The following is a 12,860-nucleotide window of genomic DNA, read 5'->3' as shown; positions in this document are numbered from 1 at the left end:
GATTGTCTTACACCTGTGAAGAAAAGAAGCAGTCAACCCGAACTTCTGTATCTTTAAGTTTTGGCTGGAAGAGTTTGTGAGAGGAGCACAAGAAAATCCCTCTGACTAAGTCTCTTCTCCCCAACATTTTCTTTCCTGCACAGAAACATGAGCTCTGCTGGCCCAGAAGGAAGGAAGAAGATGAGAGAATGTGAGGGCTTGATTGATTCTCTTGTGTATTATATCCAAGGAGCCATTGCAGACCACGAGCCCAATGACAAGGTACTCTTTGAGATTAAAAGTGTTTTCCTAGAGGAAATTGCCAAGTGAACGTTTTTCTGTTGTTTATAAACCAGTGTTCAGAAACTGCTGTGATGCAATTACAAAACTTATTTCTTAACTATTTTAAAACTGCCACCAAAGGTGAAATTCCAGTAAGAAGCTTTTTGAAGCATTTTTATCCAGCAATCTAAGAGAATAGTATAACTCAGCACTGGGAAAACATTCGCAGAATCTCTAGAGAGAAAGGTAGAAACTTCTGGGGATTTTTTGGGTGGTTTTTTTTTGTTTGGTTTTTTTTGGGGGGGGTTTTGTTTGGTTGGTTTTGGTTTTGTTTTTTGGGGGTTTTGGAGGGTTTTTTTGTTGATTTTTGGGGGGTTTTTTTGGTTTTTTTTTAAAGTGAGATACAATCACAGCTTTCAGAAATGCTGGAACACAAAAGAGTCAGATGTTGCCTTTTTGGTTGTCTCAGGGTGCTAGATAGCTAGAAGCTTAAAAAATTAATCTGATTAGTGTCCTATATATTTAATGCTTCTCTCCTATATATTTAATGCTACATACCCCTTAGGAAATGAAGAACCTAAATCCCTTTGGGTGGCTGTGTGATTAAGGAGCTTGCATCATTTAGAACAGAACCAATTTCCTAGGGTATTTTAGGGGAAAAAAAAAAAAGCTGCACATTTTTCCTTGCTGCCTAAGCCTAAGGCATTAACTGCAAGGACAGGAACACCTCCAGTGCCAGTTTCTCTCACTCTCCCTCCCTGCAGTGAGTGCAGGTGAAGCCTGGACACAGATTCTTGGAGCAGAGGCTTGTCTTTCAGCTGGGTGAAGCTGGGTGAGAAGAGCAGCTGTCACTGACATTGGCTGCAGCCTGTAAGGCACTTTCTGGTGGGCCTGCCATAGCTTGTGCTGTGTAGTGGTAATTACTGCACATTTACAGCTCTGTTCTAGAATTAGTTATTCGAGCTTGCCCATCTCCCTGCATCCAGTGCCATTAGCTCCAGGGAGAATCCAGCACATTACACGTGTGCCAGTAGCTCCCTGCTGCATTTTGTCTTAAAAGCTCTCATTCCTTTTTGGCTTTCTAAAGAGGAGCAACTGGTAACAAAGCTCTTTGCCACTGAGAAAGTTGTAGACCTGACCTTAGCCACGTTCAGGAAGGAATGTCTTGTTTTAAAAAGCATTCCACCACAGAAAAACGCTTCCTCTTTGGAGAAGATAAAAGGCTTTCCTCTTGCTGATGCTGTGGTGAGGTGTGTACATGATCATCTTTGCTCCTAAGCCCTTAAACTCTTCTTGGCACATCTCTGTGTCGAGCAGCACTCGCCCAAACAATTCCCAGGCACAGCTGAGGAATTGTGATGTCCCAGGACCATTTCCAACAGGCAGGCACCCCACTCCCAGTGCAGCCCCAAATACCCCCCTAGGCTCAGGAGCATCCCAGGGCATGTTTCATTTCTCAGTCTGGTGGATCACTGCCCTGAAGCCTGGCTCTTCCATGAGGCATTAGAAACTCTGCAGTCACTTACTGAAGATCCACAAATCTCCTCCTGTGTCTGTACATGTCCCTTCAACGCTTGCCAAAGCTTTCAATTTCTATTCTTTTGTTATTTTAGGCCACAGAGAACTGTGTGTGCATTCTACACAATCTTTCCTACCAGCTAGAGCTAGAGCTCCCTGAGAGCTATGCCCAGAGCATATATGTGCAAAGAAGAAATATTTCTAACAATGATAAAACACCAGGCTGTTTTGGAACACGGAGCAGAAAAGTAAAAGAGGTAAGGTACATGATTAGTTACATCTCATTTGGTTAATGACTAGTAGCAAACTCTGAACAATAAGGCTGTAATCTAATTAAGCGTTTGTTATTGATGTATCTGGTAGGGCAACACTTCCTTGCCACAAAAATGCAAATTTATTGATAGCCCTTCTTGACACCAATTCTCTGATGACAATGGCATAACAAATGTTTTATTAGTTGAGGAATACCCCACTGGATGGACTGGCCACTATCATTAAGTACTGAAATTTTGCACATTATTATTTGAGCTTAGAACTTGACAGTCTCCAAATAACCTCGTCATGCAGAGTTACAAAAGGGCTAGTTCAGCTTGTGGTGCATTAAGCTATGGAGATCACTGTTTCTAAAGGCCTGATCTGTTGGCATGTTTAGAAGCAGCAGGACACCCCGCTTCCTGAGGAAAAGAGCAATCCCAAAGGTGTTGAGTCGCTCTGGCATTCTACCCTGATTAGGATATACCTCTCCTTAATAGCAAAGAGTACCAGAAACTACACCCAAGAAGCATCCCTGGGAGCTCTCCAGAACCTCACAGCTGGCACTGGACCAGTAAGTCAACTTTTTTCCTTTTCTTTTCATCTAGTTCTTGATGTGAATGCATAGAGCTCAGGGCTGCTGTGCAGCTGAACTCAAATAAGCACTGACAAGTCCCTGGCTCGCTGACATGGTGAAGGAAAATGAAGAACATTGAAGGGAAAGCCATAAACAGAAGTGCAGCTTTTCCTTGGGCAGATAGTGGGATCTGCTTCTTCTCCCTCTGTGTACAGCTCCATGTGTGGAGTTTACTAATTCATCACTCTATGAGGAATGAGCAGATGTTAAAAGCACTAAAAAAGTTATTTTGTGGAAGACATTCCTGTGGAGAGAGCAGGGCTCTGACGCAGCAGCAGATCACTTTTGTGTTGAAGACTAAACTAATGCTATCTGTCTGAGAGAGCACTTGGGAGAAAGAGGGTGCAACTGCTTTTTTATATTTTCCCTTTCGTGTTGCAACTCACGTGTAACTGGCTTAAAACTATTTGAAATGTGCTTAAACTGGTGCAGAGAGCTGGCTTTTTCTCAGGCTCTGCACTGGTGGCAGTGACACAAAATGCCTTTCCACACATGCCATTGGCAGTGGCCCGCACTGTTGTGCAAAGGGGCAGCAGGCTCCCGAGCATCCGCGCCATGCTGCACATCAGCCACCCTGCAACTCATGTAACTCTGGCTTAAAACTATTTGAAATATGCTTAAACTGGTGCAGAGAGCTGGCTTTTTCTCAGGCTCTGCACTGGTGGCAGTGACACAAAGTGCCTTTCCACACATGCCATTGGCAGTGGCCCGCACTGTTGTGCAAAAGGCCAACGGGCTCCCGAACATCCGCGCCATGCTGCACATCAGCCACCCTGCAACTCATTTGTAACTCTGGCTTAAAACTATTTAAAATATGCTTAAACTGGTGCAGAGAGCTGCCTGTGTATGGCTTTTTTTGAGGCTCTGCACTGGTGGCAGTGACACAAAGTGCCTCTCCACAGATGCCATTGGCAGTGGCCCACACCATTGTGTAAAAGGCAAACGGGCTCCCGAGCATCCGCACCATGCTGCACATCAGCCACCCTGCAACTCACATGTAACTGGCTTAAAACTATTTGAAATATGCTTAAACTGGTGCATAGATCTGACTTGTCCCGAGGCTCTGCACTGCTGGCAATGACACAAATTGCCTCTCCACAGATGCCATTGGCAGTGGCCCGCACTGTTGTGCAGAAGGCCAACGGGCTCCCGAGCATCCGCGCCATGCTGCACGTCAGCCACCCCGCCGTGAAGAAGACAGCGGTCTCCCTGCTCAGGAACCTGTCCCGAAACCCCTCCCTGCAAAATGACATAGGTGAGCAAAAACTCAGAGCTTGCTCTGCTCTCTTCACATCAAAGTTTTGTGCTTTGAAAGAAAGAAATGCTCGAAAAACCCCTGATCTGTTAGTGTTGTAGATTTTTTCACCAGATACTTGCGGTCACTGTACAGGGCTTAAAATGAAGAGTTTTGCCTACACGAGCTTTTCACTTTATTGGGTATTCCTCTTCAGATACTTCCATTGGTGTTACTTTCAAAAATACATAATTGAAGTAAATTCTACACAGATTTGGAGAGGGAGCTTTTCTTCTGCTCAAAATAAAAGAAGGTGATTGCTGAGTTTTGTGCTGCCACTGCTGCATAATGCTTTGCAAGAAATCACAGAGCATCTCTAATTCTTCTGGCGAAGATGAGACTCTCTCTCATTAGACACAAGGCTTTAAAAGTTTGCAGCCCACACAGTTTTCCTGCAAAATTTTTTTTAATAATGGAAGCTATAAGATGCTATAGAAAAATAGTTAATTCTTTTAAATTCTCTCATTTCTAAATGAAGCCATTTCTATTCTGAGTATTCTCATTTCAAATTATTGTGTATTTAAGACATTTTCCTACTGACAGGATAAAATGTGTTCATATAATTTGTTGTCCTTTTTTGTGTTGCCTCTAAGGGGGAAAGGGGAAATTCCAGGTATAAAGATATCTCATGGGACAGATTACCCTCTGGAATTCTGCAGAACAGCCTCCTGTGTCTTCTTGGAGCCTTAGAGAACATTCCCTATTAATGAAAATCTTATAACATATTGTTGGAATGATTTCAGAGGGATAATCCATATGGTGTTAGCAATTACAGGTGGTGAACCCCCCTGAAAGAGAAGAAATTAAACTGATAGAAAGTTGGGATGTCATCAGGAAAAAATCATTTATGAGACTATGGGCAAGACAGACTAGCACAAAGCTTTGGGGGCAGGTGCTTCATCTTGCACATTCACAGTTGTTTTATCCATAATAGAGAGAACTGGGGGAATTTCAGGTGAACCTTTTCTCTATCAAAAGAAGTTCTTTTTGATTGACTGAATGCATGTGTGAATTCAGGTCAAATTCCAAAAAGAAAAACTTTGGCCAAAGGAAAACATTTGAGAGGGCACACTGTTTTCTAGATTATAAGGGTCTAAATTTATCAAACAAAATGAACCTATATTTATCCAAATTCATCAAGCAAAATTAACTTCCATATCAAATGGAAATAAATTTAACATAAAACATCTCTAGCAGGGAAGTGGCATGCCTGGTTGTGGTATTTTCTGGGGTCCCATGTGGCAGGAAGGAATTAATCTGACTCCATGTTCTTAGAAGGCTAATTTATTATTTTATGTACTTATATCATTTTAAAGAATGCTATACTAAAACTGCACTAAAGGATAGAGAAAGGATATTTACAGAAGGCTTAACAAGATAATAATGAAAAACTCATGACTGCTTCCAGAGTCCCGACACAGCCTGACCATGATTGGTCATTAAGTAAAAACAATTCACATGTTGGATAAACAATCTCCAGCCACATTCCAAAGCAGCAAAACACAGGAGAAGCAATCAGATAATTATTGTTTTCATTTTTCTCTGAGGTTTCTTAGTTTCTCAGGAGAAGAATCCTGGCGAAGGGATTTTTCCAGAAAATATGACAGTGACACCTGATGAGTTCAGTCCAGCACATGAGCTGTTAATGGACTGTGCATGAGGCAAGGTACAGGCTGTCCATTGTGGGGGTGCAGATTCAGCTGAGTTTTGGGGATGTAATGCAGGTAGGAAGCCATGGGAGTGTGGTGGGAGCACAGAGCTCCCTGCTGAGGGAGAATGGGAGGAATAATCTAAATCTACTCCTGTAGTAATGGAATTGCTTGTCTCTCTCCCACCCTGCAGCCAGAGAAGTCCTGCCTGACCTGGTGTCAATCCTGCCCGAGGGTGTGCCAGGCTGTGAGGTGGCCTGTGAAACCACAGCATCCATCTGCTACACCCTGTTCAACCTGACCCAGGGCAGCTCGCACAACGCGCGGCTGCTGCTCAGCGCCCACGGCCTGCCCAAGGTCATTGCCATCAGCATCAACGACAGGTGAGGGCTCCTCAGGGTCATTGCCATCACCATCAGTGACAGGTGAGGGCTCCTCAGGGTCATTGCCATCAGCATCAACGACAGGTGAGGGCTCCTCAGGGTCATTGCCATCACCATCAGTGACAGGTGAGGGCTCCTCAGGGTCATTGCCATCAGCATCAACGACAGGTGAGGGCTCCTCAGGGTCATTGCCATCACCATCAGTGACAGGTGAGCGCTCCTCAGGGTCATTGCCATAGCATCAGTGACAGGTGAGGGCTCCATGAGCCCCAAGGTCATTGCCATAGCATCAGTGACAGGTGAGGGCTCCTCAGGGTCATTGCCATCACCATCAGTGACAGGTGAGGGCTCCTCAGGGTCATTGCCATCACCATCAGTGACAGGTGAGGGCTCCTCAGGGTCATTGCCATCACCATCAGTGACAGGTGAGGGCTCCTCAGGGTCATTGCCATAGCATCAGTGACAGGTGAGCGCTCCTCAGGGTCATTGCCATAGCATCAGTGACAGGTGAGGGCTCCTCAGGGTCATTGCCATCAGCATCAGTGACAGGTGAGGGCTCCTCAGGGTCATTGCCATCAGCATCAGTGACAGGTGAGCGCTCCTCAGGGTCATTGCCATCAGCATCAACGACAGGTGAGGGCTCCTCAGGGTCATTGCCATCAGCATCAACGACAGGTGAGGGCTCCTCAGGGTCATTGCCATAGCATCAGTGACAGGTGAGGGCTCCTCAGGGTCATTGCCATCAGCATCAGTGACTGGTGAGGGCTCCTCAGGGTCATTGCCATAGCATCAGTGACAGGTGAGGGCTCCATGAGCCCCAAGGTCATTGCCATCAGCATCAGTGACAGGTGAGGGCTCCTCAAGGTCATTGCCATCAGCATCAGTGACAGGTGAGGGCTCCTCAGGGTCATTGCCATCAGCATCAGTGACAGGTGAGGGCTCCTCAGGGTCATTGCCATCAGCATCAACGACAGGTGAGGGCTCCTCAGGGTCATTGCCATCAGCATCAACGACAGGTGAGGGCTCCTCAGGGTCATTGCCATCACCATCAGTGACAGGTGAGGGCTCCTCAGGGTCATTGCCATCAGCATCAACGACAGGTGAGGGCTCCTCAGGGTCATTGCCATCACCATCAGTGACAGGTGAGGGCTCCTCAGGGTCATTGCCATCAGCATCAACGACAGGTGAGGGCTCCTCAGGGTCATTGCCATCACCATCAGTGACAGGTGAGGGCTCCTCAGGGTCATTGCCATCACCATCAGTGACAGGTGAGCGCTCCTCAGGGTCATTGCCATCAGCATCAACGACAGGTGAGGGCTCCTCAGGGTCATTGCCATCACCATCAGTGACAGGTGAGGGCTCCTCAGGGTCATTGCCATCACCATCAGTGACAGGTGAGCGCTCCTCAGGGTCATTGCCATAGCATCAGTGACAGGTGAGGGCTCCATGAGCCCCAAGGTCATTGCCATAGCATCAGTGACAGGTGAGGGCTCCTCAGGGTCATTGCCATCACCATCAGTGACAGGTGAGGGCTCCTCAGGGTCATTGCCATCACCATCAGTGACAGGTGAGGGCTCCTCAGGGTCATTGCCATCACCATCAGTGACAGGTGAGGGCTCCTCAGGGTCATTGCCATAGCATCAGTGACAGGTGAGCGCTCCTCAGGGTCATTGCCATAGCATCAGTGACAGGTGAGGGCTCCTCAGGGTCATTGCCATCAGCATCAGTGACAGGTGAGGGCTCCTCAGGGTCATTGCCATCAGCATCAGTGACAGGTGAGCGCTCCTCAGGGTCATTGCCATCAGCATCAACGACAGGTGAGGGCTCCTCAGGGTCATTGCCATCAGCATCAACGACAGGTGAGGGCTCCTCAGGGTCATTGCCATAGCATCAGTGACAGGTGAGGGCTCCTCAGGGTCATTGCCATCAGCATCAGTGACTGGTGAGGGCTCCTCAGGGTCATTGCCATAGCATCAGTGACAGGTGAGGGCTCCATGAGCCCCAAGGTCATTGCCATCAGCATCAGTGACAGGTGAGGGCTCCTCAAGGTCATTGCCATCAGCATCAGTGACAGGTGAGGGCTCCTCAGGGTCATTGCCATCAGCATCAACGACAGGTGAGGGCTCCTCAGGGTCATTGCCATCAGCATCAACGACAGGTGAGGGCTCCTCAGGGTCATTGCCATAGCATCAGTGACAGGTGAGGGCTCCATGAGCCCCAAGGTCATTGCCATCAGCATCAGTGACAGGTGAGGGCTCCTCAAGGTCATTGCCATCAGCATCAGTGACAGGTGAGGGCTCCTCAGGGTCATTGCCATAGCATCAGTGACAGGTGAGGGCTCCTCAGGGTCATTGCCATCAGCATCAGTGACAGGTGAGGGCTCCTCAGGGTCATTGCCATCAGCGTCAGTGACAGGTAAGGGCTCCTCAGGGTCATTGCCATCAGCATCAGTGGCCTGATGGCTCCTCAGGGACATTGCCATCACCATCAGTGACCTGATGGCTCCTCAGGGTCATTGCCATCACCATCAGTGACAGGTAAAGGCCCCTCAAGGTCATTGCCATCAGCATCAATGACAGGTGAGGGTTCCTCAAGGTCATTGCCATCAGTCTTAATGACAGGTGAGGGTTCCTCAATGTCATTGCCATCAGCATCAGTGACCTGATGGCTCCTCAAGGTCATTGCCATCAGCATCAAGGACAGGTAAGTGCTCCACAAGCCTCACTCTGTCCCCAGGCAAAAAAGAAACTGCAACCTCTGCCACTCTAGGGAAAAAAAGCTTCATCTCAAAATACAGGACAGCCTGAACAAGGGATGTGAATAGAATAGCACTGATTGTGAAATACAGAAAGATCTCTTAGGACAACTCTCCCATCTCTAAACTCACCAGGTTCCAGCATTTTAAATGGTCCTTATTTAAAGCAGTGAAATAACTATATAATATTAAAGCATTTAATATTATATAAATTTATATAATTTAATTTATATAATTTAGGCATATAAAATTACTAATAATATTAAAGCATTTTAAATAACTCCTCAGAAGATAACTGCACCACATTTTCTGTATTCTGACATATATGTAGTGACTGATCAGCAGATCTCATCTGTACCCAAAATGTCTTTCCTGTTCCTTGTAACACAGCCCTGATAAACTTCAGCAATAAAGTACAGGGATGCATTTTATAGAACCTATAGATCTGTACTTAAAAATAACATATTGGCATTTTAGAGAACAGATTCAAAATTTAATGGTTCTTTAATATGTAAACAAATGCAATTAATATTTACTCCAAAGATAAATAATGTTTTAAAAATATGAATAACTATTCCATTTGCCTTGCTCTCTCTTTGCAAAATGAAAGAGGAAATAAATCTCAGTAAAGGAGGCCTCATGAGGACCTGAATAGTTTAAATCCTGTTTAACTAACAAGAGATTTTACCTACTGGAAAGATTCTTTCAAGTGGTTGTTGTGCTGAGGTTATTCTCCTCAGCTGAAAGTGCACAATATGATAGTTGCTGTAAGATGTAGGCTACAGAGAGCTTGATTTCTCCCTAAGTTTGAAGAATGAGTGGAGCAGGGAGCATGTTTCATTTGTTTCAGTAATGAGGACAGCCTGAAGGGTGCTACAATTCCTAAAGGGTGGCAAAACAGCACTTAGGAGTAAAGAGAGATAAAACAAATGCTGTGAGGTTATGTTTGCTGAGGTCTGTACATGCACCATGCTTATGATGTGGGAATTTAAATTTGTTTTATCATTCTTTTTTTGCAAAATGGCAGCAATATGTTCAGCAAAGCCAGCAGGGCTGCTTCAGTGCTCCTCTACTCCCTGTGGTTACACACCGATCTCCACAGTGCCTACAAAAAGGTAAGCACAAAGAAAAATAATCTGTTCCTTCAGACCTAAGACACATTCATTTGTCCTCTGGGGCCCTTAGCACTCCTGCTCATTTAAGAATCAACCTGTGATAGGATTCAAGTGGTGCCTGAATTTGGTTTTCTTATTTACTTGTGTATAAGTAATGCATGGCCTTCATTTTTGCTCCTCTGTGTTCGCATTCTCTCCCTCTGTGGTTTTATATCCACTTGTAAAGCTTATGAAAAGCTTTGCTGCTCCTGCCAGCAGTGTCAGGAGGTGGGAAGTGATGCAGAGTGGAGGTGATGCCCATCCACAGTGGCTGAGCTAGCCTGGCACAGAGAAACCACAGAAGTGGCAGCAAAGCCAAGGGCAGGGCAGGCAGCTCCCTGCTCTAAAAGCAGAGCAGCTCTGTTCTCCTTGCTGTTTGCACAGCCCAGGTTATAGTCACACAGAACCCAGGGCCTGGGAAAGCTGGTGGCAAACATTTACTGCCATAGTCAGATCAAACAGGAAATGGCCAGCGTGAGTCTGCCACAAACCAGTTTGGATTTTTTAAAGCTCTGTGCCTGCTTTTTAACTCAGCTTTAACCCTCAGCTGAGTTAACTTCCATCTCTCTACCTTCACCCTGCATCTCAAACTGTTTTCAATCTTTGTGTGTTTGCTGTTCAGAATTTGTCACTTCAGATTCCCTATAATCTAAAACTGTCCCATTTGCCATAGTTTCCCATAGCATTTGTTAATAGCTGTTTCTCTTTGTAGATTTTTTTTTTGTTGAAATTTGCTCCAAAAAACTTTCTTAGCATAAACTTTAACAGTGTTGCATCACACTTAGCAGGTATGGCCTCACAAACCAGAAATCTGTGTTCCAGAATAAGGCTGTTGGGCCATATAAATTCCTAACTAGTTGTCTCTGGTTTTTTTACAACTGCATTCCTGAATTTACCATACAATAAATTTATCATACCATCAGCAATATCCCCGATGGCATGAATTTTATGAATTTACTGGTAGTTTAGGAAAGGTCTGACCTGATTTTCCAAAATGCTGATTATTTGCTCTTCCTATGCAAACCATGTCCCCTAGAGACACCAGCTATGGCACTGAAAACTTCAGAACAACCTAATGCCCAGACAGTTTTGAAACTTCAGTCTAATAAGCCACAGAAATCACTTATCAAATGAAACAGATAAAATCCTGAGTCATTTTGGCATTGCCCTGTGTTCTTTGTTCTGACAGGGTTGATCTCAGCTAGGTTTATCTCAGCTGTTAGTCACCTGAAAGTTAGGAGTCTGTAGAGCTGAGGTGGAAGAACAGGCTCCTGGTAGAGACAGTGGAGGGAGGTCAGCAATTCCAATTATCCTCTCATCTATCCTGGGCTAAACGAGCTTGTTCTGTCCCTGTGACTGCTCAGGACCCTGCTAGACCCCTGCCATGGCTCCTTATCCAGCTTTTAGGCAGCTGGAGCCACCCTTCCCTTGCAGAATCAGCACTGAAGATAATGAATCCCCACCCTGCTCTTCTTTACAGCACTGCTTAAACATCTGGGTATCTCCTGCAACTTCAGTAAGAGACTTAAGGTCTTCCTTTAGTTCTAGAGAAATCTAAAAGCATTTTTTGGCCTTCAAAAATGTGTCCTTACTGTGTTTTCACCAGAAAGGGAAACAGCACTGAAGGTAATGACCTGTTGTGTTTCTTCCCTTCCAAAGGCTGACTTCAAGAAGGCAGATTTTGTCAACAGCAGGACCACAAAAGCCTACAACTCACTGAAAGATTGAATTTCCAGAGCACAGCACCAGGAGAACAGAGATCCTACACTTCACAGGGCTGGTGTCACCAGCATGATCCACAAAGCATCTCAGAAAAAAAGGAGCTGATTTGCTATAAAGACTTGAGTGGCTTTTTTGAGTTTTTAATCCTCATCACCTCATTGTCACTGACAGCATCAATACCAGTATATCAACATCAATACAAATGTCAGTACAAGAATAACCAAAGATGGATTCTCCAGGATGGCTGAGGTGAAGTTTCATCCAGGTTTAGCAGGAGTCAGAGCTCCAGGTGACTGCCTTTGTTCCATACAGAGGAGTTTGAAATGCTGGTGGGCAGCAAATTCTTTTCAGACTATTTTATACCAGAAGTTTTCTACGGTGGGTAAGCATCAAGTGCACTGCTCAGAATTTAGTAATTTTCCACTATTTTGTTTCTTCACACAGCTGAATAAGAATCTCCAGACTCTATGAGTATGCACAAGAAGCTGTTTCACTACATGAATTATAAAAGCACCAATGAAGTTAAAATTACTATTTTTGTATTGCTTATTTTCATGGGCTCACTGGTTCTTAAGCTTCTTTCCTTTGAGATTTCATCAGCAACAGCAGCAAAACTGATTTTACATAGTTCTTACCATCCCTTGCTCCTCTCATCCTCCCTCACATGTCTATTGCATTTCACAACTGTGTCCTGAAAGGATTTTAACTAGAACCACTAGGTTTAAGGCACTGTATTTCAGACACTTTGGACTGAACTCAATCTCATCATTCTTTGCTAGTTGGTGGAGAAATTATTTGTGGGTGTTTCAATTATTATTTTAAGAAAATTGCAATTTCAAACAATTCTGTTGATAATCCATATATAATAAAGGGAGTGGAGTCTTGCCTTTATTTTTGAAGTAACAGACACACACAAGGGGCTGGGTTCTGTGCTGATTAAGGAATTCATCTGATCCTGCTTCATATTCTCTTATTTGAAATGATCATCCTCCCTACAGCAATTACATGCAATGTGATGACTTTGGGACTATGCCTGCACAAGTGGGAGTAGGTAATAGGAGGGAAAAAAAATTCCTGAGGACCTGAAGGCTCAGGTTTTCATTATATGATGCTCAACATGGTAAAGAAGCACTTAAAAAAAAAACCTAGCTGCTGCATTTAGTAAGTCAGACTTCTCTCAAAAAAAAACCACAAACCCAGGGGTTGGGCTGTCCATTAAACCAGCAGGAAATTAT

General features: G+C 44.9%; 1 protein-coding gene across 1 annotated transcript in view; it reads left to right on the top strand.

Moving 5' to 3' along the window:
• PKP2 (plakophilin 2) overlaps positions 1 to 12,516 on the top strand; it is a 43,130-nt gene extending 30,614 nt beyond the window's left edge. Inside the window, exons 7-13 of the mRNA XM_058804937.1 lie at positions 144 to 261; positions 1,875 to 2,036; positions 2,432 to 2,605; positions 3,770 to 3,923; positions 5,805 to 5,994; positions 9,777 to 9,864; positions 11,563 to 12,516. Coding sequence (XP_058660920.1) covers positions 144 to 261; positions 1,875 to 2,036; positions 2,432 to 2,605; positions 3,770 to 3,923; positions 5,805 to 5,994; positions 9,777 to 9,864; positions 11,563 to 11,631 — 955 coding nt within the window. The 3' untranslated portion in view covers positions 11,632 to 12,516. The remainder of the gene's footprint in view (positions 1 to 143; positions 262 to 1,874; positions 2,037 to 2,431; positions 2,606 to 3,769; positions 3,924 to 5,804; positions 5,995 to 9,776; positions 9,865 to 11,562) is intronic.
• The last annotated feature ends 344 nt before the right edge of the window (positions 12,517 to 12,860 follow it).

Source organism: Ammospiza caudacuta, chromosome 5, assembly GCF_027887145.1.
Source record: "Ammospiza caudacuta isolate bAmmCau1 chromosome 5, bAmmCau1.pri, whole genome shotgun sequence".
NCBI classification, from domain to species: Eukaryota; Metazoa; Chordata; class Aves; order Passeriformes; family Passerellidae; genus Ammospiza; species Ammospiza caudacuta.
This window is presented reverse-complemented; position numbering and strand designations above follow the sequence as displayed.